This window comes from Dermacentor silvarum, chromosome 2 (assembly GCF_013339745.2).
Source record: "Dermacentor silvarum isolate Dsil-2018 chromosome 2, BIME_Dsil_1.4, whole genome shotgun sequence".
Classification (NCBI taxonomy): Eukaryota; Metazoa; Arthropoda; class Arachnida; order Ixodida; family Ixodidae; genus Dermacentor; species Dermacentor silvarum.
The window spans coordinates 148,334,293-148,361,861 of NC_051155.1; the positions used below are offsets into that span (position 1 = coordinate 148,334,293).

A 27,569-nucleotide genomic window follows, 5' to 3' on the forward strand; every position below is an offset into this window, starting at 1 on the left:
TACAACTATTGGCTGATTTCGTGATCGCAAGAACATTGTCAGTAATACATAATTGGTAATTTTGACATAAATAAAAAACAAATGTATGTCTGCAACCTCAAAAAGGCAGAAAAGTAATTTCATCTTTGCATTGCCGGTCTACGCACGACAGTTGCGTGCAGCTGTATCTGGTGTGCCTGGCCTCTGAGATAGCAGCGGTGTGCTGCGTAGCGTAGTCTACCGCGGCTGCCACGAGGTGTTGCAATGTGCCCTTCCACCGCCGAGACACTCAACTTTTAGGTGGGGCTTTGCCCCCTTGGCTTCTCTCCTGCGTAGCTTCCAGCGTGCTAGGGGAGATAGAGCGAGAAAGCCGTTTCTTGGTGCGATAACTCACTTATAATCCAAGGATTCGAAAAATTTTTGAGCCACAACATTCGTGAGACGACATCATTTATTAGTGAGGCCATTCTATGATTATTTAGAAAAGGTGTTTCAGGGCCCCTTTAATGCTTATCTCTCCCGAAGCCTTTCACATTTGCTTTTTACAGTCCGTGTTTGTTAAAGCTAAGGCACTTCATGTGTCTTCACTGTTTGGGTCAAGCCTGACAATGGCTGTACATTAGCACTTATACAGCACTTCTATGCAAGATGTTTGGCCACATTAAAGACTTTCCGCATGTATGTTTTCAGATGATCGGCACTCACTAATGATGGACATCACGCTTTCACCTGACAGCGCCAATGCCGTCCTGCACAAGACATACCATAGGGCACTGTGGTCTCCAATGCATTTGGGTGGCAAGAACCGGCAAGCAGCCTTCATATATTCAGTTTGCTGCGTGATTTTGTCCAACGCTCGGAAACACTGTCAAAATGACATGCTAATTGCCCGAGTTTGTTCTGCTTGGTGCATTTTTCTAGGATGCTTATCAAATGCATGTTATAGTACCTATACATGCATTTCCATTTACAGTCATCAGAGTTGCACACTTTACTGCAATAACATTCAAAGGATAAGGGGCATATAGACAATCTTGAGCAGATGGACATATGTGCATGAGACTTGCTTGTGTACAGAAAAAAAAAAAAGAACGGACTGGCTTTGCCATTTGCCAACAGAGGAAATAAGCATACTCTGTTCAGCCTTTTCATAATTAATTGTGACAGAAATTGAGGTGGCTCTAAGCTGCTGTGTGTGCTTGGCATTAATGAATCAGTTGCTGCTTTGCAGCTGATATACTCAGTGGATTTAGATTTTGAATCGGGCAATGGTGTCGTGTGTAGTATGCAGCATGTATGTAGTGTCGAGCGTGGCGGTGGTGTAATAGATCAGGAAATTTGCAGGCATAGGATAGATTTGACTGGTGCCAAATTGAGGCAATAGGAGGTCACTGGGAGAGGCATTGGCCTGGAGTCGTCATAAATATGGTGATGGTGGTTGCAAGCAACATGGCACACTTATTGGCAAAGCATAGCCAGTATTTCTGTAGACAGTGCAAAAAGTTGCAGCTGTAATTTTTTTCATGTTGATTGCATTTGTGCAACTTTAGGATGTACATGTCTTCTAGGCTTCAAAAAAAAGAAACTTAATTTCAGAGTGTTTCACAACACGAAAACATGGAAGGGGGTTAAAAGAACACTAACGGCAAATATTAAGTTAAAATAAAATGATAGATTAGTAGTCGAGAACGTCTGAGGAATGAATATTATTTTCGAAGGAGAGCTTTAGTAATTGAGAAATTGAGGTAAATGCAGGACACGATTAGGAGGCTCCCCTGAGACATTCAAGTACTAGCCCGATGACAAAGGCAGTCCTCGTTGTAATTCTGTCACTAGTACTGAACCACTCGTAATAAAAAGATAATTGTATTGCATTCTAAGACGAAAGAGAATGCTACTTGTCTAGATCTATTCGATTTTCAGAAAAAAGAACTCATTGACGTTACTTGTGACAACAACGCGGGTGGTCGAAATGTTTCGTTTTCCCCACACTATGCCGCCAAAGCTTTCGCATTTTAGTAGTTTTGTTATCGTGTAGTGCTTCACTGGTTTTTCTGGCTCGTGAAACACACTCAAACTGCAAGTAGCAGAGAGTGCCACCTCCGTGTGATGTTGCGAAATTCCCGAACGGTCCACGTCACTTGACTAATCCAACTCTTGATCTTGGCTTGGTTTCTCCGGGGCCGCACATTTTCATTTTGCGCAGAAAACCGTAGCGCCGTCTGTTGGGCACCATTTTACTCACCAACGGCAGTAAAGGGCGGTGATGGCGTGTGCAACGTCACCACTTCCCGCTCGGGGTTGGGCGATTTGAATTGCACTAAAGGTATGCAGACCCTTCAGACGCAATTTTCTCGTAAACTAAGTCTTTTCTTGGCACGAAACAAGCGCTGCAAGGTTTCTGGAATGGTATTTTAACAGTCCACGTCGACTTGGTATTAGTCTTTAGTGTCCCTTTAACCACAGTATCTCCCTGTAGACATGGTGAGACGATTGCATCTTGTCCCCTTACCTCCTTTGTCTTTTGCTGTTTTCTTCAAACAGGGTTTTAGCTGCACCAAGGCATGTTTGCCATATCATCATTGTGTCAAGTTTTCTGCAGAACGTTTCATTGACTGCTTACCTAAATATTTGCTTGATATAATCATTAGGACTGGGCAATTATTCAATCAGTCAATCTTTGTTCAACATCTTGCCCATGTTTGGGGCATGAACAAAAAGCCTGAGAAGGTTTGACTGGGTTCATGTCCCGGAACATGGCATACAGTATTAGCAAACTTACAGAGCACAAAGGGAAAACAAATACTACAGTAATGCAATAAAAATATTTAAAAAAGTTAACTAGCTGACCGAGTGCATAAAAATCAAAATGCACTAATTGTAATAAAAACACTGCAATTTTGACAATCACAGAACTCATACATTCAAGTGTAGTTAGTATGTGGTAAAGGTATATGCAACCTATACATAACTAAACATACATTATAAACCTATTTAAGCAACAAATGTAACAGCACTTCTAATATGTACAAGTATGAAAGTCACACTTCAAATACATCAATAAGTAAAAGAGTCAATGCACTGCAGATGTAGGGTAAGGTCGAATGAATATAGTACCTTTTCAGTAATCAATTAATGCTTTAATTGCGGTTAATTGTTTATTGCAATAGAAATTATATGGACGCTCCAGGCGAATTTCCACCGTCGTCGTCACCGTGATGTTCCGTATAAAGTCCAGGTGCGATAACACCGCACGCCATATGCTGTAGGTGCAAGGGTGAGCCAAGAAGGATGGTGACTTGATGTTGCGGAATCTTCTTGCGCACACATGGGAGGAAGGCAGGGAGGGTGTGCAGTGTCTTCTCACAGGCACAAGGGTCAGAGCAGGGAGATGTGCGTGCTCTAGGAGGAGGAGGAGGAAGATGGTTGGGTAAGTTAGTGCAGATATCTCCTCTTTTGCTCCAGCCGCGGCGGCAGGATGCGGCTGCATGCGTCCTATCTTCTATCTTGGTAGTAATCTGTCATGGGTTCGAAGACTAGGTGGCCCAAGATACGTGATGACTTCACATGCGCTGTGTTCTCTCGTGCCTAGTTCGCAATGAAGCGAGAGGAAGCACGAAGGGGAATTCATTTGCCACTTCTGCCGCTCTTCATCACGCTACCGTTCTGACAGTTAGTGTCCGCTGTCTCAAGTGAGGTGTGATCATGTTTGCCCGTGTGCGTATGACAACATCTCATTAATTTAGTTAGGAAGCAAATGTTTACAGCACTTCATGCAGCTGATAAAACTACTAACTTTACTTTGTATAGCTGTCTAATAGTTTGCTGTCGCAATCAATTCTTTACCTTTCAGGCGAAACTGACTTTCTTAACCATGGTTAATCTGTTGAGGGCACATTAGCAAAATAAGGCAAGCCTCGGGATGCTTCTCTTACGCAAAAGCAAGTAAAGGAATGACTGATTAAGCTTCAATGTTCCTACCAAGATGGCACAAGTGGTTCTTTTATGACAAATGCAACGCATGCATGCTGCACTTCGAGCTGGCAAAGAGAAAATTGTCTGTGCATCACTTCCTTAATGCACTGGCATTGAACAAGGGGCCAGTGACGTCCTACTGAGAAGGCTTGCGCGCTCTGTGATGCTGTTGTAACGGAACGCTCAAAAACTGTCTCCGCAGCTGAAATTATGATTGCGTTTGAGTGAGTTAATTTTGGTACACTTTATATGCCAACGTGATATTAAATGCAACTGGGGGTTTATTACATGGTTAGGAATTTGAGGCAGCACCGCGTGTTAGCCGGTTCTACACCCTCGCCGCTAACGCACCCTCACTCCTTACCTCACCTACCTGCCTTGCCCTCTCTGTCCTTTAGAAGAACCGTACCTATATATACTGTGTCGAGGAGAGCATATGTCGCCTTGAAAAAGACAAGTCCACTTGTCAAAACGTTGGCTCCTGCTCTCACCTTGTTCTCATGCTGCTCATTGTCTTGAATTTCCATCTCCCGCATTCCCCGTGTTTTCCCTGGACGAACAAGCAGTTTGTAATATTAGGGTCATGTAACAAAAATTTACAAATCTGATTAATCAGTTAAAAGGTTTTGATTAATCAGGTTTTAATCAATGCCCAGCCTTAGTTATCACCCATTTGTTTCCGTTGACAGGGATAGCTTTGTTGGTTGAAAAATCCAGTGCCTCATTAGATGTATAACATAATCTCTTGGCTTTCTCTATGACGGAAGCATACCAGATTGAATCAGCTGTGCCCCCTGCATGAGGATCGCTGAATTCTCAATTCACTAGCAGTGCATTTACTCTGCCATGCTGGTTTCTCTTCTCCTAGGTGCCTTCTCGCAACACTTACTCGGGACCATCGAATTCAGATCTACCATGAGCGTATCGAAGCACATTGGGACTGCTTGGCAGAACCCTCTCAAGTGCATTATGAACGGGCCAAAGAGTCGTGGACCCGACCTAGTAGGCAAAAGAAGAGTGAGAAGCCTGCTGAGTACTCGAAACGTGTCTTTGACCTTCTAAAGGAGAGGAGCTACTCTGTGGCAGCCCTCGGTGAGAAAACATTGTTAAAACATTCAGCCTGCTTGACGAGTTCTGTAAACAGCTTCTACAGTCAAACCTTAGTGTAAAGAACATGGATATAACAAATTATCAAATATTACAGAGTGGACACAAGCTTTGGCTGGCCATGCTTTATTTCATTGACTACACTGCTTTTAAAGGAGCCGGAAATGCAAGAGCTAAGAAAACATTGCTTACAGCAAAGCAAATGCATACTTGTTTACTTGCAGCTCAAAATATTATTCTGTCAAATTCCCGGCAAGAGCAGCTTCACAATGGCACATTCTGGATGTGCATGAGCATTTTGGCCAATGGCTTGGCTTGGCTGGCCCATAGATATTGTGCTAGCACACTGATTGCATGGCTGCATATTAATGGCAGGCCAAAGCACACGTTTGTAATTCAGTGTTATTCACAGGCTAAGTGACGGCGCAGCAAAAGAGAATGCACCAAAGAAACTTTCAACCTTTTTGTCCAATGCAAAGAAAACTTCTTGCGATACCATGTCATGCATACTGAGAACCCTGGAAAGACTGTCAGAACCATGTCACCATTCATTGTTGCTAAATGCCTCATGGACACACAGGGTACTGACTACAAACTGACAAAAATGGCTAGCAGTGACCTCCTGCTTGAGGTATGCGACAATCTCCAACATGGGAAGATTTCAAATCTTGTGGCATTTGGTGATGCTCAAATCGCTGTGACACCACAGCGGTCTTTGAATTCATGCAAAGGAGTGAAATCAGATGAGAACCTTTTTACTTTGTGGAAACAAGACCTCCTAGAGGTCTTGAAGGACCCAATCGTCATGCAAGTACAGAGACTAAAAATAAACAGAACAAAGAAATTCCAACAAAACATCTGATAATTACTTTTGGTTCAAGTACACTGCCCAAGATAATTGGGGCTGGGTATGTAAAAATACGAGTAAGGGTGTATATCCCAAACCCAAGCAGATGCTTCAAATGTCAATAGTACGGCCATAGTTCGCAAAGCTTCCAAGGCCGAGGTGCTAAGTGTGGTGACCACAATCATTGCTCAGATAACTGTAATGGTGCACTCCATTCAGTGAACTGTGACGTCAACCATGCTGCATATTCCGCTCTTGTATGGCATGTAAAAACAAAAAAAAAGAAATTGTCACTATCAAAGTAAAAGAGAACATTTCCTTCCAAAAAGCGCTTTCGTCGCAGGTAAAAGTTTTAATCGCAGTACGACAGATGACGCGGCAGGCGCGCTCCCATTGTTTGCAGGCTCCTTTATGGGCGCGACACACAAAAAGTGCGATATCATGCCATATTTTGCTCATTTTCCCAGATTTCAATTGATAATGTCACGAAAACAGAAGTGACAGAAATTTTAGCATCAGTAATTGCTTAGTACTGCTCAAATTCCATGCTGTGCTGCCCCTGAATCGAGCTACCAGCGGAATCCCTGAGCAGACGTCTACCGACCTCACAAATTAACTCGCTCGAATGCGGTGTACAGGCATGCGTGAACTTGGCAGGCAGAGCACAGATCGGCTAGGGTGCAATGTGCTCCGACATGCAAACTGTCGTGGTTCTCACGGTTTGCAACTTTTCTGTCTCTCTTGTCCTTAAAGGGGCCCTGAACCACACCTCGGGCTTGGTGAAATAACATAGTCCGTGGGTAGCATACGCTCCTGTGAACATCTCAGCCTAGTTTTGCTGTCATGCGCGGTGCGTGGAGCTCGCGAGGGGAGCATGAAGTTACCTTTCTCACGAACGCTCTCTTTTTCAACAGAAGCCATGATCCTCACTCTTTTCTGTGCGCTTTGTTTCATAATAAAGTGCATTCCAATACGCGGCTGCTATTGGTCGCTGCGGTCGGCTACACCGCGGTCACCGCGGGGTGCCGCCACGAGTCCACTGGCTAAGCGCACACTGCAGATAGCTGAGGACAACCGCGTTTTGCTTAAGTTTAGCGCGACGTAGGCACCAAAATCGAAAGTCATGGCATCTACGTTGGCATCCAAAATTAAATTTGAACTGCGCACCACGGTGACATTTGAAGGCGGAGCGTTGTGGCCACGCCTCACTCCGTCGTAGCCTTCGCAGTGCAAGGCATATAAGAAGGAACGGGAGCACAGCAGTGGCCGTGTTTGATTGCCAATAACTCCGCTTCTGCTGAACGCATTGATGTACTTTTTGCGGCAAAGTATTTCTGAAATAGCCTATTTTCACTTCAAATGCCTTTCTCCACTTCGATAAAAAGTGGTTCAGGGCCCCTTCAAGGACTTCTGCAATGTGTTGGCAGCGCCAGTTCCTGAAATTGCACGCACGCGTTTCATGTTGTTATAAAGGCTAGCACTTTTCATCCATGCCATTTGAGAATGGGGCAGTAATGTGTCTTGCTGAACTGCCGGAGTGGCTATGCATCCTGCGAGAAAAAAATAATAACCTTCAAAGTTCCTGGTGACCGGTTCGATTGCAAGTGTGGGCTCATGCAATTCCAAGGAAAGATCAAGAGTCAACATCTCACGGCTATGTTTGCGAGAAGCACTTCTCGGAGAGCGACTCGGAGGTATTAGGATGAACTAGTGGGCGAATTCCTTCTAGACAAACCGAAAGGGCCTGTTTTGTTGCGAGACACTATGCCGTCAATATTTCCGAACTGTCCCAGCTACTTGTCTTCCATTTGCAAAAAAAAAGGAAGCCAACTGAGTGCTACATAAAGTACGTGAAGTGTATTGAGGCAGAGACTTTGGCAGGTAAAGATATTAGCATGCATGCTGCTTGCTACAGTGAGCAAGGTGAGATGCGGCGTCTTGCCATCTCCCGTGTTGGCCATGAGTCCGCGGACAGTGGTGGCAAATCATGTAATCTGCAGAGCACATAATCGATTATCTGTAAGAGTAACAGAATGTGTGCCAATAGAATAGAAAGGCAATCAAAGATGGCAGGAACGGTTAAGTGGTGTGATGAGGCTGGAAAATTTTCAGGCATCGGGTGGAGTCAGCTGATGTGGCAAAGGGGTAATTGGAGGTCATCATGAGAGGCGTTAGCCCTGTGGTGGACATAAGTTGATCATAACGATATGACAATGGACAGACCATACCACAATTGTCGCCCACACATGCCCCCGTGCGTGCATGGGTGGCTCCTCAAGAGTGCGTGTCGCCATATTGGATTGCATATTATGCTGCGTTAAAACATTCATTCATGTAGTTGCATTGTTTCTCACAAGTAAAACTTGGGCTTTGGATCAGTGATGCTGTGCATACATGTGATGTAATCCGTATGATCGACTTTTTTCTTTTTCTTCTGTGTTGTCTCTGTTTCCCTACTGTGAAGAAAATAGCAGTTTTTTTGGAGGTTACACTAGATTTTATTTTTTTGAAGAATCTATTGCACTCAAAGCTTCATGCAATACTGAAAGCAAAGCAGATTGAATCTGCTTTCCAGGCATACAACTTTCATTAATGAGATCTATATCACAAAAAAAAAGATATAAGTTGCCAAAAACTATTGTAGAATAAGATTGAACAAAACTTGTGAAGATACATTTGTGCCTAAAAAGAAAAAAAATATTTTTAAATGCAAAACTTTTTTATTATATCGAATCTGAAGGGGATCACAAAAAAGTTCGATATGTAGGTAATTCGATATAGAAAATAAAAAGTTTGAACAAAAATTTTAGGGGATTTTACTGCTGTTTGTTATACACAATAATTTGTTATATGTGAGTTCGATATATCCGGGTTCGACTGTATACAAATTGTTTCACTATCTAATAGCCACTATCTGCGAAGAAATAAAAATTTTTCTTTGAGAACTGGCAGTTGCTTTACAAACATTTAACTGGAAGCCCTACACTTGGGCGTGCCATGCAGCAATGCTGTGAACTCTTGTTTGCTGCTGCATTTTGCTTTCACAACATTTCTTACAGTTTTGGTAGGTCTCCATATTAGCTGGCTGGTGCTGAATGGCTTCAGTTGATGAAGGAGCACGAACTAGTGGCGTGTCCTCAAGTCCCGAGTTCATTTCGTTGTTGTCGCTCTCAGAATCAGCCAGGTGGAAAGGCAGCATCCTCTGACTCGCTGCTGCTCGAGACATAAATAAAATCAACTTCAGACATAGCGGAATCGCAAGATATGCCATGTTTCAGAGCACGCATGCCACTTCTGGAGGTGGCTGTTTTCACTTTTAGCTCCAGCGAGTGCACGCACACTGCCTGTTTGAAAATCACCGCCAAGCGGGGAAAAAGCTAACTCCATAAGAAGCAGGTGTTTAGTTCTCTGTTATAAGTCAGGTGGTGCAGTGTGTTCGTGACCAGCACAGAAGCTCTCGAAAACAGCGTTTAAAACCATCGTTAGTGGGCTAACAGTGCCCAATGGGCACTGTACAGAAAGAGTTAAATGGACATTCACCAACTCTGCGAACTATAAATGTGTATTTCTGCGTGTTTCTGTTTCAGAAATTGTTTGGTCTCACCTTATAGAGAGTGATGATGCGAAGTCGTTCGCTCTCCTCATGGAGGTCACTCGTGGTGGGCAACTTCTGGTATGGAAGGTACCAGCTCTTACTGATGGTCAGAGGTGAGCCTCATCAGAGTCCTTATCACTTGGTTGGCTACCAGCTATTTCCACTGTTTTGTTAAATCTTGGGCCTGTCCTGCTGAAGTAGAAGTGTTTGTGTTTGGAAGGAAATCGGAAGACAGTGTCAAAATGTTTAGGTCATGTATCATTATTAATAAACATCAAGTAAGACTGATCTATATGTGGCTGAAGTACTGCAGTCACTTTATGTGTTTTGTATCTGAAGGCAGTCTATTTCATATTGAACTGCTGCAAAGCATGCAAAATTGGTTTGAATGAGCCAAAGTTAAAGTTGAGATGTGTACAAGGCCTGGGTGCCTTTAGGGATTTTTTTTAACATAGTCAAATGAACCAGTTCAATTTAATGAAAATTTACTCGCACTTAGTTGGAATGTGTGGTAATTAATGTATTCTGAAATTACAGTCCTACTTTGAAACAATAAACACTGACATAATAACTTTCTGAGTGCAATTAACATATAAAGCAAACAGACAATGAAGCCCGAGAAGGCATGAGGGAAATTAACTTTTATGTTTAATTGAAATGTTATGCTGCAATGGCATTGGCTAACACTCCCAAAGCTAATCTTGTGCACATATGTAAATTTAGTTAAATACCCAAGAAAGTTGACAAAAGGACGGCCACCATGATATCTTAGTGGTAATGCACCCCATGCATGGTGTGGAAGATGTGGGTTTTGCTACCACCTGCAGCAAGTTGTCTTTTTGTCCACTTTTATTTCACTTTGTCTTATTTGGGTATTTGTTCATTTCATACAAACATAACAGTTCATTTCCCCTATGTTCTTTCTGGCTTCATTGTCTGTTTGCTTAATATGGTTGTAACAAACAAAACAATCGAGCTCCACGGTTCTTGTTATTCTTTCTGCTGAGTTTAATGAAGTATTTAAAAAAACTTTTGCTTCGCCATGCTTTGCCTCAGTGGGTGCTCTACTGCTATAACATAAGTGGAAACACAATTTCTGACTAGTATGAAGTATGTAAAGGAAATGTTTGTTTCATGCAGCTTATGATATGCAAGTGTGCTGCAGTACCTCAAATCACTTGCAAAAGTAACTCGTAAATACACTACTCTGCTATCAGCATAAATTCAAGTGCAGAGAAATCGAAGAGACATATGTTACTACTAGGCAGACAAATGCAAAAGCAACAAATGTGAACGATGATGCAGGCGGGAGCTTCCAGCTAGATTATTTTGAGCACAAAGCAAGAATACAGTCAAAATTCATTGTTAATATGAAACAGATTATAATGCATCTAAAAGCTCGTCCTTCCACACCAATTAGCCTGAAATCTGGCGACATGTGACATGCTGCTAGCTAACCTGATGCAGCAGTAGGCCGATTTCACCATGTTCAGAGCGGCCCTGTCGCCACCGTGATATCAGTAGCCCTCAGTGTTTTCCCACTGTACTTGTGTTCAAGGGAACATTAAGGGGCATGCCGAGGGCACTATTGTGGACTTTCCAGTGAACTTTAAATCGGAGTTGAGCGTAGCGCCTCTTCAACCGTTCACACTCCTATTGTAGAATCGATATATTCTCACCTCCCTGCCTTTTGATCTCAAGGGGTCGAAGTGTTTTTCATGGTACAAGCACGATACGCTTTTTACTGTGGCTGCTCTACAGCCAGTTAAGGATATCACCACAGGAATGCTTTGTGGCAGCAGTGGCACTACAAAACTCTTAATGAAATTAGTCTACTGAAAACTCCTGTGAGCTGTCGGCTATCTGGCAATATGCCAAACTGGCTCGAGCTGCCGAGTCAGCAGCTACGCTTGTGCTCTGCTGCTGCTCCACAGTCACTATAAAGCTGTCATCTCGCCACCGCACTGCACCTGTGCTGTTGACTGCTGCACTCTGTGCGCACAACACGCCCGACCTTGGTCGAAAGAGTGCAGGGCTTGCCGTGCGTGAGGAAAGGATGCTTCAGCACAGGCTGTGTTGCTATCTAACTGCAGCTGCAATAAATGGCTGCACATGTGTAGTCAAGTGGCTTTTTGTGTCCTGGGGCAATATTTTATAACGCTTCATATCTTCTCTTCTCACCTTTCGTCATTGGTTCAGACGAAGTCGCACTGGCATTATTGCTGAAGTTGGCCACTCAGTGCAAATGATATCAATGAAAAGTGAAATGGAATATTACAAAATGCAACCTCTGCATTCTCCACATATCAGCATTTTCGGAATGCGCCAGGAGAGCGTTGCAAGCTTTTGATTTCGTTCAATGTTATTCACTGGGCGCCTGACTAAAGAAATTTTTTTAGAAGCTTCCACTCGGATCTGCAGTGTGTAGCAAAACGACGGGATTAGACCCGAACGTCTGACTCGGTTCGTCATCTGGTAGCAACTTAGCGAGCAGTGCCCGTGGCCGCTGCTCGTGTTCGGCACACCTTCGTCTTTATTTGCAACACACTCCCATGGCCAACAAAAATGCTGAAGACTGCTGGCTTCAAGAAAGTCAACTTTTTGGACGGAACGCCTTATCACAATGCTGGACTCCAACTTCAGGCAGCATGCTCGAGCGATGCCGTTGCGACCAGGAAGCAGTTCCGTCACCTGGGCCAGCTTCCACAGCATAGGTGGCAAATCGTCATTGTGGGCCACGATGATGTCTCCAACTTGAAGTCGTCATCTGTACATATGACTCATCATCTTGTGTGAGCGCTATTTGTGCATATCGTCGTTGTCATTTGTGCGTACGACTCATCATCATCTTTTGGCTCGTGTGGTGTTTCGGCTCTGTCTCGGGTGGCTGCTCTGAAATAAAAGCATCGCATCGGTCGACATCACACAAGTGGTGGAGTGTGCTTCGATTTCCATGTCCTCTTGCCATCCCGATTCCCCTGGAACTCCGGTCTGGTCGTCGTTTGTCCTCGCCGAACACGGTGGCAGCAAAAAGCAACCCATCCACCTGTGTTCTATCACCTCTGCTCAGCCATGGGCCTACATGGATTGTGAACACTAAACAACGAGACCCTCCCATATATGCCGGACTCTGCGGCAACGACATGGAAGATTGGCTCGAGCACTACAACAGAGCAAGTGACGTCAACCATTAGGGACAGCGAGTTTCGGCACCAGTTGAAATGTAGTAAAACAATGACGGGGATTAGACCCGGACCCGGACGTCCGACTCATTCGTCATCTGGTAGCAACTGAGCGAGCAGCACCCGTGGCCACTGCTAGTGCTCGGCGCACCTTCTTCTTTATTTCCAACACAGTGATGGGCCAAGAGCAAATTATTCTGCAGTGCAAAGCAGTCAGAACACATTGACCTGTACTTGTTTGTTCTAGCACACGTGATATTTTTGTATTCTGTCATCTGAAGCATAGCTTGGGGGCCATAAAATGTTTAGCAACTGCACATCCAGAGATACAGCACTGCATACTCATCTGATCTCTTGGAAGACTTGTTCTAGTTTACATTTGCTGTTTCACATTTCAATTTATGTTGATGGTGCCTACTCCCACGGCCAACAAAAATGCTGAAGACTGCTGGTTTCAAGAAAGTCAACTTTTTGGACGGAACACCTTATCACAGTGCTGGACACCAACTTCAGGCAGCATGCTCGAGCGATGCCGTTGCGACCAGGAAGCAGTTCCGTCACCTGGGCCAGCTTCCACAGGATAGGTGGACTGCGGGTGTAAAACCTCATCTTAAAAGGAAGCTTTAGCTCAGGGCCAGCTCCAATGCCGCCTATTCAAAAACATGTAAAATGCTGAAATGCTTTTAGGAAACAACCCCTAGACCAATTTGAACGAAATTTGTTGCATTGGAGAGAGAAAGTTATATTCTAGTGTCTGTTGGAAGCGTATTTTTTATTTAGGCCTGGAATTTTTGAGAAACATTGCCGAAATTTGGTACGCTTAAAAAGAAGATAAAGCACAATCTTTACAAATGCATAACTCTGCTCAAAAAACAAATATCGCTGTTCTGTAAACTTCGTCTGTTAGGAGCATGGACAAATTTTATATTTACAGCTTACATGAATTTGTTACAATGTTTACAAGTGTTTTGCAAAAGTTCTGCTCACGTAATAGTGGTATATATTATGGGATTTTATAATGCATCATTTTTATCCACTCTAGATGTACAGTAAACCGTCGTTAACTTTAACTCTGATATCCTGAAATATCAGTTAAGTCAAAATTTCTCCCAGGCTCGATGTCAACTTGATGTACTTTACACTTCTTATCTCGAAATGCTTTTGCGCCAACCTCCGGATATCTGGAAATCTTGGCTGCGAAAATGTCAGGAAAAAAAGTCTCTACCCGAAGGTTTCCTTACTTTGTGCGCAAATGCGATATCGCCATATAGAAGTGACAGGACCCCAAATTTGTAGCGAATTCTGCTTCATTCTACGTCACTCTTATCATCTACTGTTCACGGCCGGCTGCGATCTCATTGATATTGTGGACAGAGTGTCAGTCTGACCCATGACGAAGTGCAATAAGCGCGAGAAGGTTCATGTGACCTCCGCAACATGCATGCTTACATGTTTGCAGAGCGTCGTCAGCTTGCTTATTTGCTGTGCTCTGCGTTTCTATTTTTGCGAATCCATGCTACGTCATGCCGTGCGCTGCACCATCCGCATACATATACAGTTAAACCTGGATATAACGAAATTGACAAATTCCCGAAAAACTTCATTATAAAGAGGATTTTGTTATATGCAGGTTCGTCACAAAAATTCGAAAAAGAAATGCTTACTCTATTTACTTGATTCTAACGCGCCCTCAATTATAACGCGCACCTGTTTTCCGTTTTCGTCGAAGCACTCATCCTTGGAATGTCACACCAGGTACCAGATGTGTGGACGCGTGTCGTTTCGCACAAGCGCGAGGCATCGGAAACGAAGAGTGAGCATCACGATGGCGTCGTAGTGTCACGGTAAAACCTCGCTGTTACGTTCCCGGGGGCTGCGTTTTCCCGGCTGTTACGTCGTTTTCGACCGGTCCCAGCACAGCTCCCATAGAACCTAATGCATTGGTAACCCCGCTGTTGCGTCGCAACTGTTGGACCGTTCCCACATCGTACGTTGTGAACTGCCACCCCGCGCCGGCCCGAGCGGCCATTTTGACTTTTCATGTCACTTGGCTTGGTGGCTTGACGATGGCATTGGCCGCCCAAAGTGCCGGGGGCGACAACTATGACGTATTTTCGGTTTCCGCCAGCAAAAGTATGGCCTTTGAGATCCGTATTTGCTATATAGAGATGGTGTCTATGACGCATTGTGGCCCTAAATTTGGTTTTGGCTCAGATATTCCGTATAAGGGTACGGCCACGCTAGCGGCAAAAATCGCGCGCGTCATGCCGCGAGCGCCAAGTTGCCGCGTGTCAGCGCCTTGCCGCAAGGCCATCATGGCACGCGCGTCTCGTCGCGCGGCAGCGCGATAAGATCTCCCGCGCCCTCCGAAGAACGTGCGAGCAACACCGCGAGCGCTCGTTCTTTCATGCGAGAGACGACGATCGTCGATTGAAAACCCGACGCGGACCGGCAGCGGTCCGGTTGTGATGGCTCCGTGACGTCACCCTCGTCGCTTTTGATTGGTTCTTCATCTCGCGGCACGCGGCATTTGCCACAGAAATGGGTCTCGAACCCATTCCGCGCAGCACGCCGGAAGACCCCCGATTCCTGCCGCTTTTGCCGCGCGTTTCTGCTGCACGTTTTTGCCGCTAGCGTGGCCGTACCCTAAAGTCCAAGGGCGATAACGCAGTCGCCGCGCGCCGTATGCTGTATGTGCGAGTGAAAACATGCTAGGGCAGCCGACAACCGCATCTAAATCTCGCGCGCGCAAGAAAAGCAGGGAGGAAGCGCGCCTTCCGTTGCGCTCGAGGCACCGGCGAGGGAGGGATAGCGGGGCGGCATTGTGTACTCTGGCATCAACTGCGTACTGCGCGGCGGCGCGCTGTCACGCAGGCCGTATCTTGAAAGTGATCTGCGTTGGGGCAGAGTATAGCAGTGTAAGTGCGTCAGCGGCTTGTAGCGTTGTGCATGCTCTGTTCTCGGCGCTCAGTTTGCGTTGAAGCGATAGACAACAGCACGAAGGTCACTTCGCTCGCTTCTCCAGCGGCGCTTCCACACACCGCCAGCGTTTGACAGCGCGTGTCCGCGCTCATCGAGTCTGATGTGTCACAGCGTGCACCAGCGCGTCGGCAACATCAACTGGAAAAGGAGAGAGTGTCGGCTTGGCGGGCTAGGCCAGCTGCAGCAAGCAGCAGGATCAGATTTGAATGAAGGGAGGGGGAAAGGTCACGCCCGTGGCGGCAAGATCGCCGGGTCGAGGGATGCAGGGCCGCCTCGCACACGCACGCACGCACACGTGCGCTCGCTTCGCATTCCGTCGCGGCGGAGAAGGTGCTTCTGGTTGCTGCTCGCGCAAAAATGCCAAAATTTGGGGCGAAATCTCTAGGTGGTCGGAGGGGAAAATTCGTTATGTCGAGGGGGTCTGCCGCTGCCACTTCGTTACGTAGAGGTCTCAAATACATGTGCTTCTATGGAGTAACGGCGGGGAATAGAAAAACTTCGTTATATCCAGGAATTCGTTATATGGAGGTTCGTTATAAGCAGGTTTAACTGTGCTGCATGCTACGCGGTGCCTTGCAATCTGCGTGCTACATCCGCTGCGCCTAATGTTTGATATGTTTTTGGCATTTTCTTAAATAATAAGCTCAGGGCCGCAACTTTTTAGAGGTGCCTCTTCCAATGCCATTTCTTACCACACTTTGTCACTGATCATAACAATGCTCCATCTGTGTTATCAGGCGGATAAGCAAGCCAAGAACGTTGGATGAGAGAGTGACATGTAATTGAGGGAATGGCACGGCTACAACATCGTGGTCCTGGGATGTGATTTCCTGGTTGATTACTTTTTGGTATATGACCACTTTCACAATATTTTTCCTGACTGGGCTTTGGACACGTTGGTGCCTACGTACAACAGCATTTGCTTGGGTTTGTGCAAGGATCGTTGTTGCCCGTAGACGCCCCACGTGTTGGGTGCCAAGTCGCAGAATATCTTGCAAAAGTTATCTACTGACAATACTCCTCTTAGTATATTGAGCTCTTGCGAGAAATTTGGCGGCTAATGGCACCTACCTTGAAAGGCTCCATGTGGTCTATGTGCGAACAGGCGCTTATGTATTCGTGAATTTGCTTACCTTGAAACTCAGCTTATCTCTAAACAACTTTGAGCTAACAAGGTTTTACTGTATTATTAGGTACAGTTTACAGAATTATGATATAATTTTTTTTTGCTAAGTTACGGAGTTGTAAATGTGAAAGTTTTGTTTTTTGAAATTTAGCAATGTTCAACAATTTTTAATAAAAAAAAATTACAGATTAAACCACTCTTCGTTTCCAAGACTCATTATATTTTAACTTTTCTTTTTCATTGCAACAAGCCTTATTAAACATGGTGCAGTGGTTGCCGAGAAAAAAGATTTCTCCATTCCCATTTATTTGGTAAGGAGCCCCGAGCTAAAGCTTCCTCCTAACACAACTTTTTAAACCAAGTGGAAAAACACGTGCTGATACTTGAAAGTCGTGTAAAGCAGCGGAAGGAGAAAAACGCCTTTCAGGCTTGTCCAATGGTTATGCTGCCTGCAAGGCATAGAAAAAAAGCACACCCCATTCTCTCTATTATTTTTATTTTTGGGGACATTTTCTGTTGGAGTACAAAAGTCAGACTCATATTCTGGAATAATTTAGCTTTCTTATGTTCTTGTGTGGAATGTGTTGGCAGTCAGCACCCGCATATCCACCTTGGTGGTGGCGCAGTGGCTACGGTGTTCTGCTGAAAATGACGTTGCGGGTTTTATTCCCAGTCATGCTGGCCTCATTTGGATGGATGCAAAATATAAAAATTCTTGCATGATTAAATAAAGTTCGTGTTAAAAAAACCCCGGTGGTCAAAATTAATCTAGAGCTCTCCACTGTCATAACTCGCTGGACAGTTTTGGAATGTTAAGCCCGACAATTCAGTTGGGCACCTGTGCATGCCTGTCAGCCAACATACATTGCTACCAACATGGATAACATCTCGCGCCACATCTGTTGCATTGTGTGTTTCTAAATATATGCAGTTTCTAATTAGTACTTTTCTTTGATCTCCTCACACGCAAAATTGCAATGTTCCAGCATGATTTATCAAGCAAAAGCTTTCAAATAAAGCTTTCTGAAAAGTACAGTAAAGGAAACTACTGTATATAATTCTCTTGCATTATCTTGCTTGCAATAGTCTTGCAGAATTGAACAAGCTGTCAGCCAGTTGTGTCCTTCGTAGCCTAAGCAGGACTTTAAAAAGTGATAATCCTTAAATTTTTCAGCTCTTATTCTGCGTGAGGTTTTAAATGTGGTGGCTATGCTCTGCTTTACTTTTTTTTCTCCCATTCTGCTCGAGCTATGGGAGAACGATGCTTAGCCTATATGTTCAAGTGTTGTCAATATGCCTTGCGTGCTTGTTTTTCAGTTTCGAAGTTGAGCTCTTGAAGGAAGAAAAAACTAACATCATGCGTGCTGGACGGCTTTGTTGGCACAAAACATCCAAGACCTCTGGTAAGTTCCTTCTACCAGTTCTGCTGAGGATGGTGCCTAACGTAGCATTTTCATAAGGAAACTTTTGAGCTGAAGACACCTGATCTAGCACTATGCTATCATCAAAATAATGAAAAAAAAATCTACCGTATTATTTTATTGCACAATATAGTACTAGAATATATTATGTCGTGCTTACATTCTGAGATGTTTTTTAGCTGATAGATCAGTTTTATTTTTGCCTAACCTGCCATGGTGTGCTCAGTGGCTATAATGTTCTACTGCTACGTATGGGGGTTAAGTCCTGGCTGTGGCTATCACATTTTTGATAGTTGGAATGCAAAAGTGCTCTTGCACTTAAATGTAGGTTTATGTTAAAGGACCCCAGGCGTTCATAATTAATCTGTAACCTACCCTCCCCCCCCTCCCTTTTTTTTTTCTTTTTCTTTCCCTTGTCTCTGACTTTCATTATGTTAATAAACTTGAAGAGCTTGCTGTTAGGCTAGTTTGTACACGCTGTTAAGAATGAAAACAGGGCAAAAAACAGGACAAGAAAGAAAGACCTACAGAATGCTGATTTTCACACGGCAAGACATATAAAGGATAGGGGTGCTGGGCCATGGAAGCTAAGAAACCGCCACAAAACAGGTGGGAGGGCAGGTAGGTGAATAGCCTTGAGTGCATGGAGAAACAGAAATATAGGAATGTTAGGGGCTGCCGAGTGCGACAGTGACTAACAGACAAGAATTTTAAGGGAGTGAGGTGATCGATATGAGAAAGGGGGACGCGCATAAAAGGCGCCAAGAACGATGTTGGCGGATAATTATGGACATAAGGAGAGTGTCCCATCACTGCCCAATTGCACAACACCAGACTGCCGCAGTCACTTGCCTAGCTGAGGCTCACCTACCCCGTCGTAATATGTGCTGCTTGCTGCGGAGAGCCCATCCTAACTAAACGTCTCGGCAATTTTCAGAATAGACTGTGTCAGGAGACCCGACACTTTCAAATCTCTCGGAGGTACTGGCCCTTATTTTACTGTGAACTACGGATGCAGTAATTTTCACCAAGGCTTCTAAACAGGAAGCAGCCCTGCTTCAGACTGTCTGCCTCATCGCTTCCCAAGTGTGATCAAATAACAGTATGCGTCGTATGATGACTACGATACCATGATCGCATGTTACTTCCAAACATCTCTTCAAACAAGTCGACAGCAGGTCATGGAAAGTGAGTGAAACTTGCATCATATGATACTATCGAAGTTCTAGCGCAAATCTTCATTCCTGTACTTTTAAATATAGAATAATGTAGCATGCCCACAACACCGAAAGCGCTGTTAGTCTTTCCAAGTCATGCACCAACTAGGTCATCAACATACATTATATAAGTGCATCAGTTCGCAAATGAAATTTTAGTTTTCTTTAATATTATTTTTAAAGTTAGCATAAGGATGATAGCATAATTTGATGCGAAGTGCTGCACGCCTTAGCAAAGAAAACCTTTTGTCAGAAGTTACGCAAGGTGTTTCGGCAACGCAGAAACGTGAATCCTCGTTGTTAAAACCTTCTTGTCCGGGGAGTTCTGGTCGTTCCATTGTTATCATTCCATCTATGTGATGTCTAACTGTCGTCATGCCATCATTGTCAGGTCTTCTAGCTTGACCCAGTGGCCCAAGTTGTTTAATAGCTTGGGCCACTAGGTACAGGCTCATGGTCGTGATGCTGTTGTGGTTGTTGTATCTCCGTCATTCCAGCTTTGTCATCCGACACTCGTTATGCCGTCATCGCTTGTTGCGAAGTTCGCTTTCTTCCTCGATCACACAGCGAAGCCCTCTGTTTTGTGCCATGTGCTCCTCAACCGCAATGAGACAAGTGGAAAGTGGAAGCGAAAGACTATCACAATGGAACAGAAGGCAGCTACCTAAAGGCTGTCGCGTCCGGTGATAAGAAGTCATGTGCTGCACAGGGCAAAAATTCTTTTGTTCTTTTATTCAAATTTCAACGCATGCATGGGCGTGAAGCAGTTCTGCGGGCCGCAAAGCCGTCTTCTTATTTTCATGTTCACAACTGTGCACCCCATTTGGCTTATATTACAGTAAATGGCAATACAGTTGAACCCACTTATAACATTATTCAAGTGCCATGAAAATTCCATTATTATAACCGATAATTGTTATAACTGGGATGCATGAAAAAAATCAAAATAAAGGCATAGCTGTTATTAAAAAACTATAATGGCGCGGAGGCCAGTTCCCCTCCCCACCGTGGACCTTCCTCCATTTGGCTGCTGACTGTGTTGACTCGTTTAACTGTTCAACTCTGCTTACGCCACACTCCGATTGCGTGTAACAAGCCACGGCTGTCGGCGTTCAAGAATGGCTTTGCTATAACGAATGCAAAGCGTGGTCACGGGCGGCAAGTGACATGCGACCTCCGCCGAGGCATAGCTTCGGTGGCCTCAAAGGGGCCTTTTAAAAAATGTGAGAAAGTTGCCGTGGCAGCCCCTCAGCTTCTCACTTTACTTCTCACTGGCTTGCACGAAAAAACCCAAATGTCTGTCAGCTTTGCTTGCTTTACGCGAAGCTTGCCGACAGCCTTCTCCAAAGCATCCCGGTGTTCCACGTAGTACCGCGGAAGGTCCCTTGCGAAAACGAAACCCTGGGGGACTGAATAATCTGCAGGGCCTCCTACGAGGAGAACGTTGAGGCAGCCTGCCCTACCGCATCATCGCTGCCTTCATCGCTTTCCGATGCAAGCACGTTCGCGACGATCGCCTCATCGGTTCGAAGCATTTCCAAATCTATAGCAGTGCATTTTCTTTTCACTGGCAATAACGTGTGTTGCCGATGATCAGCGGGCTGAGATCAGCGGGTTCCATTAGTCTGTGGAACTGCGCAGAATGAGGGGCCTGCCGGCCAGCGAGCAATCTCGGAGCAGTGCGCAGCCCTATCAGTCTATCACCGCAGTTGGCACGATCCATTCGTGTTTCAGAGGGTGGTGCACAGTAGAGCTATGGGCGCAGCCCATTCCTTTTTCGGAGGGGTGGAAGGGCGACGGGAGAGAGGTGCGCGAGGCTGCCGATGCGGAGAAGGCTGAAAAACAGCGCGGCGGCAGGCGGCGGCTTCGAATTTCTTTTTCTCTTTCAAGGATTTCACATTCCATTACATTTCGGCACGGACACCCAGTGGCCATACTTCATCGTTGTAACCGATAATGCAGCCTTGGGGCATTGTAGTAAGCGGGTTATTTCACCATAGAAAACATACAAAAGTTGACGGTGCAGCAGCTTCCCATTGTTATAACCGATACATTGTTAAAACCAGTATCGTTATAAGTAGGTTTGGCTGTAATAGATGTAACAAAGTAACGGATATTGTTACGCAATCGAAAGATAATGCACTGTAGACTATTTAGTATGTATATTTACAAAAGGCAAATGCAGCACTGGCTAGTTCAGCTCACAGCTGGGGAGCAAGGAGCAGTTCGTCTTCTTCGTTGGGGCGCCCGCGCACATCGTCCACAAGAAACACGCAATAGGCATGTAGCATTATTCCCGGCAGCAGAAGCACCGTCCCGGTGCGTCTAAGTATCGGTGGTAACAGGAGGGTAGTGCGGTTTTAGGCATGCGACATGCACAACGTCAGTGGAATTTGGGGCAGATGAGGCACTGGTACTGACTGGTGCGATTTCATACGTAACTGGAGTCACAGCGCGCAGCACTTGATATGGGCCTGTGTACCGAGACAGGAGTTTTTCTGACAGGCCAACGTGACGAGTCGGGACCACAGAAGTACCAGAGATCCAGGCGAAAAGTGGACGTCTCTGTGTTGGCGATCGTACAAACGCCGTTGGTTCTCTTGGGAGGTCAGGAGGCGAGCGCGGGCAATTTCGCGTGCTGGGGCTGCCCTAGTGATTGCGTCAAGTGCATATTTGGTGGTCTCTGCTGCGGTGGATGGAAGGGATGTGTCTAGTGGCAATGTGGGTTCTCGGCCGAACAAAAGAAAGAATGGGGAATAACTGGCAGTGTCGTGACGCGGATAATTGTAAGCAAATGTGACAAGGGTAGGGCAAGGTCTTAATCAGTATGGTCGGACGAGACATACTTTGCAAGCATGTCTGTCAGGGTTCGGTTTAGACGCTCCGTGATACCATTAGTCTGTGGATGGTAAGACATAGTCAGCTTGTGCCTGGTTGAGCAGGACTGCAGGATGTCGGCGATGACTTTAGAAGGAAAAATCCGACCACGGTCAGTGAGCTGTTGATGTGGAGCTCCATGCTGCAGAATCGCGTCGCGTAAAAGAAAATTGGCGACATCTGTGGCGCAGCTTGTTGGAAGCGCTCTGGTGATGGCGTAGCGTGTGGTGTAATCTGTCGCCACAGCAACCCACTTGGTTTGCCAGATGTTGATAGAGGGAAAGGGCCAAGTAAGTCCAAGCCAACGCGAAAGAGCGGCTCCGAGGGAGTGTGTCGAGTGGTTGAAGGGCACCCGGCAGGGAGCGTCGATGGTGTTCTGCGACGCTGGCATTTCTCACACGCCGCAACGTATTTGTGGACGGAGCGGGCAAGGCCTGGCCAAAAAAAGCATCGGCGAATCCGGTCGTAGGTGCGGGAGACGCTGAGGTGACCGAGGTGAGCAGCAGAACGGAGGTGCTTAGGAGTGACGAGGAGTAGGGCAAGACCGTCGGGTGGTACGTTATGGCGGTATAACACACCATCCCGGAGAACAAACAAGTGAAGGGACGAATCAGAGGGCGAAGATTTCAAGCGATCAATGATGGCGTGCAAGGTGGCATCAGTGTGTTGCTCGTCGGCGACGTGTAACAGCGGAGAAATGGAGAAAACGCAAGCGTCGGCATTGGTGTCAAGGTCGGTGGGTGGTTCGTCTACTGGATAGCGTGACAAACAGTCTGCGTCCTGATGTAGGCGGCCTGACTTGCATACGACTGCATAGGAATATTCTTGTAGCCGCAGAGCCCAGCGACCAAGCCGGCTGGTAGTATCCTTGATTGAGGAAAGCCAGCAGAGCGCGTGGTGGTCCGTGATGACAGAAGTGCGCGCCATACAAGTACGGGCGGAATTTGGAAACCGCCTAGACGAGAGCCAGGCATTCACGATCTGTAATCGAATAGTTGCGCTCCGCTGCTGTGAGGAGGCGGCTAGCGTAGGCGATAACAATACAGTAAAAGCTCGATGGTACGATCACGGCTAATACGAATTTCCGGATGATACGAATTTTTCTGTGGTCCCGGCCGAGCCCCATTACTTTGCAACGTGCTGGAGAACGGTTGTTACGAATCGATTTACAGCCTGCGTCGGTTGATACGAATAAACGCCGCCCCACCGACCGCCGCGAAAGAGAACAGCGCGCAGTCACGCGCTTTCTCTCCTCTTTTGGTGCGGAGGCGCGGCGCCGGACAGCACGGACTCCGCGACTGGGCGCGAAGAGTTTGAAGCGGTGGCGCTTTAAGAAATAAATGCTTTTTACGTACATGTGCCTGAGTGAGTTCACCTCTGACTCTTTAATTTAGCTACAGTCGAATCTCGTTAATTCGAACACGCTTATTTCGAACATACCGCGCACCGACAATGCTCTTAGCAGCGCGCCAAATAACGCGGCGGCGCCTCCGACCGGCATTGCTCCGACACCGCCATAGAGCAAAAGCTCAGGAGACCCCTCAATGCCGCGCGCGAAGGAACGGGGGGGAAAAAAAAGAACCCGCGGCGGAAATTTCCCCGTCTCTAAAATTGCAAGGTCGCCGTTTCTGCATCGTGCCCGAACAAGCGTGTACGTGCCGACTAGAGTGTTCTAGACAACCGTATTCTAGCACACACTAGTGCCGACGTCTCAGCCACGCGGATAAAATGGCAGTGAACCCTTCTCGTCTATTTTCTAGTCACATGTTGACCTTGCACGCTGCGGCAGCAGCGCAGAGGGAAGCAGCGGCGGAGGCACAGTCGGGCCAACGAAACTGCCACGCCCGCAAACGCTCGCTTCCCAATAACGGCAGAAAACGAAACTTCAGGGGGCGGCTAAAATAAGCTGGCGCCAGCACAGCGGCGGGCGCGCACGGAGATGTACACATGGAGTCGAAGGTGAGAGAGCTACGAGGGAGTTGAGAGGGAGGGCGAGGGGAGCCACCGAAGCGGCGGAGTTGACGGTGCCAAATCCGCTTCCCTGCCGCCCTCCTCCCTCACCTTCGACGGTCTCCGTGCGCACCCGTGTGCCGGCGCCGCCCGCTCGCTCCCTGAAGCTTCGTTTTTTGGCGTTATGGGGAAGCGACCGTTAGCCGGTGTGGGCAGTTTCGTGGCCCGCGCTTGCTATGCGCTTGCGCGCCGCGATATTTCACGACTCGCACCGTTCGTGCATCGTGCTATGGTGCACGAATACTTCAAAAATATGTCCTTTTAATTCGAACAAATTTTCTGGCCCCTTCGAGTTCGAATTATCGAGATTTGACAGTAGTTTTAATTGTTTCGATGATACGAATTTCGGCTAATACGAATATTTTTCGTGACCCCGTGAGATTCGTATCATCGAGCTTTTACTGTATAACAAAGTAATTTTGGCTGCCCTTTCAATTTATTATCACTAGGTTTGAGTGTACCTTAAGCCACATGGTATGTGTTCAGGGTCGCGATGCCGTCGTGGTCGTTACATTGCCGCCTTTCCAGCTTCGTCATCCGACTCTCGTCATGCCGTTGTCATCACGCCATGGTCATCACACAGTCGTCGTCATGGTGTGGTTTTATTGTTATCACTTCAGTAATGTCATCCAATTGTCACTTCGTCGTCGTGATACCGCCTTCGTCGTTCTATTGACGTCAATCTTTCTTTGTCATTCTATCGTAATCATACTGTTGTCATTCATTCATGATTATGCCGCCGTTGTCATGCCGTCATCGTCAGACAGTCGCTTTCGTGCATCCGTTGTCGGGCCATCATTGTAACGTTTTTGCGATCGTGCCATCATTGTCTCCGTAGCTTCTTCATCTGACTCTTGTCATGCAGGTTTCATGATACACTCATCGTCACACCACTGTCATTATACATTCTTCATTATCCCATTGTCCTCATGTCGTTGTCATGCCATTGTTGTCATGCATTTGTTGTCATACCGTTATTGGGATGCTGTCCTTCTTCTTTCTGGGGTTTTACGTGCCAAAACCAGTTCTGATTATGAGGCATGCTGTAGTGGAGGGCTCCAGATTAATTTTGACCACCTGGGGTTCTTTAACGTGCACTACAACGCAAGCACACGGGCGTTTTTGCATTTCGCCTCCATCGAAATGCGGCCGTTGCGGCCGGGATTCGATCTCACAATCTCGTGCTCAGTAGCACGACGCCTTAGCTAACTGAGCCACCGCGACGTGTTGGGATGCCATCATTGTCCATCGTCATCATTGTAACTTTGACATCGGACTCTCGTCATGCCGTTGTCGTCATACCGTTTTCGTCATGCCATCGTCGTCGCGCTGTCGTTTCACCATCGTCATCACTTCAGTATCGTCATCCGATTGTCATCGTGATGTTGTCGTCACGCAACTTTTATCAATCTGTTGATGTCGTTCCCAGTTTGTAATTCTATCCTAATGATGCTCTTGCCATTCAATTGTGATTGTGCCGCCGTTGTCATGCCATTGTCATCATTTCGTCGTCATCACGTACACGCTATCATGCATTCATTGTCATACTGTTGTCGACATGCCATCTTGGACATGTCTTCGCTTTCATTCCCGCTTCTTTATCCGGTTGTCGTCACACTGCCGTCGTCATGCCATTGTCGCCATAAAGTCATCGTCATGTCATTGCCCTTATGTTGTCGTCGTAACGTTGTCGGCGTTATTCCTTCGCTATAATTTAGGAAGCTACATCTCATTGTCGTCATGCCATCATCGTTGTACACCTTTGTCATTCAATCAGTATTATTCCTTCGTCATTTCATCGTCACTGCATGCTGATGGGCAATCTTTGCAAGCAAGTGCAATAGCAAAGTGGGACAATATCGGAATATGTTGCATACAGTCGAAGTCAGGAATCAGAATTGCTATTACACATGTTAAATAAACGTAACTTAAGGAACATGATCTGTCGCTACATTGCTCGATTGCTATTCGCATTATCCTCGACAGTCGTGATGAGATGAGTTCTGCCATAAATTTTTTGTGGGTTTTCAATAGTTTGCTGGCCTTCTGTAAAGTGCTGTGTGAGAATAGCTTTCTGCCCCATCTGTAGTTCTGCCACTAGAGTTATCGGGTGTTATGTTTTCCCGGATCATGGGCTTTTTTCTGTGGTCCTATAAGATCAAAGAGGTTCTACTCTATATTAATGAAGAATGCAGGACCAGGATGAGATGAATGCAGGACACAATGCTATTGTCATATCCCGTGTCCCTTTCCTCCTGGTTTTTATTTTTCAGCACTAGTTAAGTGTCTCAATCTCAACCAGCCTTTCATCTGGATGTGTATTGATAATTTTTCCTGTGTATACTGGTGGCTGTGATGTTTCGTTACTGGCTGACATTCCAAGGCAACTGCTTCTTCTAGGTCTTTTGGTGGCAGGCTCCGATGATGGTAGTGTGACCCTGCAAGCAATAACACTGTGCTCTGGAGAAGATGAAAAAGTGCGGCTGGGCGAACCACTTGCCCTCTGGGAAAGTGATGGGAGACCAGCACAGCACGCAGTTTGCACAGTATGTCACGCCTCCCTTGTTTCCTGTGCCTAACATATTTTTCATTCTACAGTTGAACCTTGCTATTACGAACTCACATCTGACCTGGAAAGGAACACCTTCATTTAAACCTCAGTATAACGAAGTCTGTAAAATTGCGGCTTTACTTTGTTTTATTGAAATTTCGTTATATTGAAATTTGACTTTTTATCTAATAATTACAGTCACTGATGAATTTTACTTACATGGAAGGGGCCGTAAATTTTCTTAATTATCAGACAATCGTAAAGAATGAATTTCAATGAAGAAAAAAAAAATCTTTTTGTTGAATTTGAGAGCCGGCAACCAAAGATACGGCTTTGTGCCATGTCAACAATAACTTTACATCGATGGTGTAAAGTTCTTTCTGTTGAGCTGGTGCACTAAGGCACGCAACAAACGGGTATGATAGAATATTGTTAGCGATAAAACTGTCGCGCACCTTTTATCTCACGTGGTGAGCCGAAACACTCCCCTTAGCGAATACGTGCGCTGCACCGTGGAAATTACAAACACCAGGCAACACGACCACGCCTTACTGACTAATGCACGCACACTTACGGCTACTTCAGCAGCTCCGACACAATATGGCAGAGGTGCGGCGCGGGCCTGGTAAAAGCGTGTCACCACCCCGAACGGCGGGAGGTGGCGCTGACATCGAGGCACCCTAGTTACCAGGTGCTTGTA

General features: G+C 46.0%; 1 protein-coding gene across 3 annotated transcripts in view; it reads left to right on the top strand.

Annotated features, from left to right (window-relative positions):
- LOC119441902 (general transcription factor 3C polypeptide 4) overlaps nucleotides 1-27,569 on the top strand; it is a 63,391-nt gene that overhangs the window by 2,959 nt on the left and 32,863 nt on the right. For 2 of the 3 annotated variants that reach the window (XM_049661711.1, XM_037706563.2), the window contains exons 3-7: nucleotides 670-787; nucleotides 4,823-5,046; nucleotides 9,496-9,616; nucleotides 18,111-18,196; nucleotides 26,719-26,864. In XM_049661711.1, coding sequence (XP_049517668.1) covers nucleotides 670-787; nucleotides 4,823-5,046; nucleotides 9,496-9,616; nucleotides 18,111-18,196; nucleotides 26,719-26,864 — 695 coding nt within the window. Of the gene's footprint in view, nucleotides 1-669; nucleotides 788-3,386; nucleotides 3,410-4,822; nucleotides 5,047-9,495; nucleotides 9,617-18,110; nucleotides 18,197-26,718; nucleotides 26,865-27,569 lie in introns of those variants that run through there. The other variant, XM_049661712.1, reaches the window with a different exon arrangement.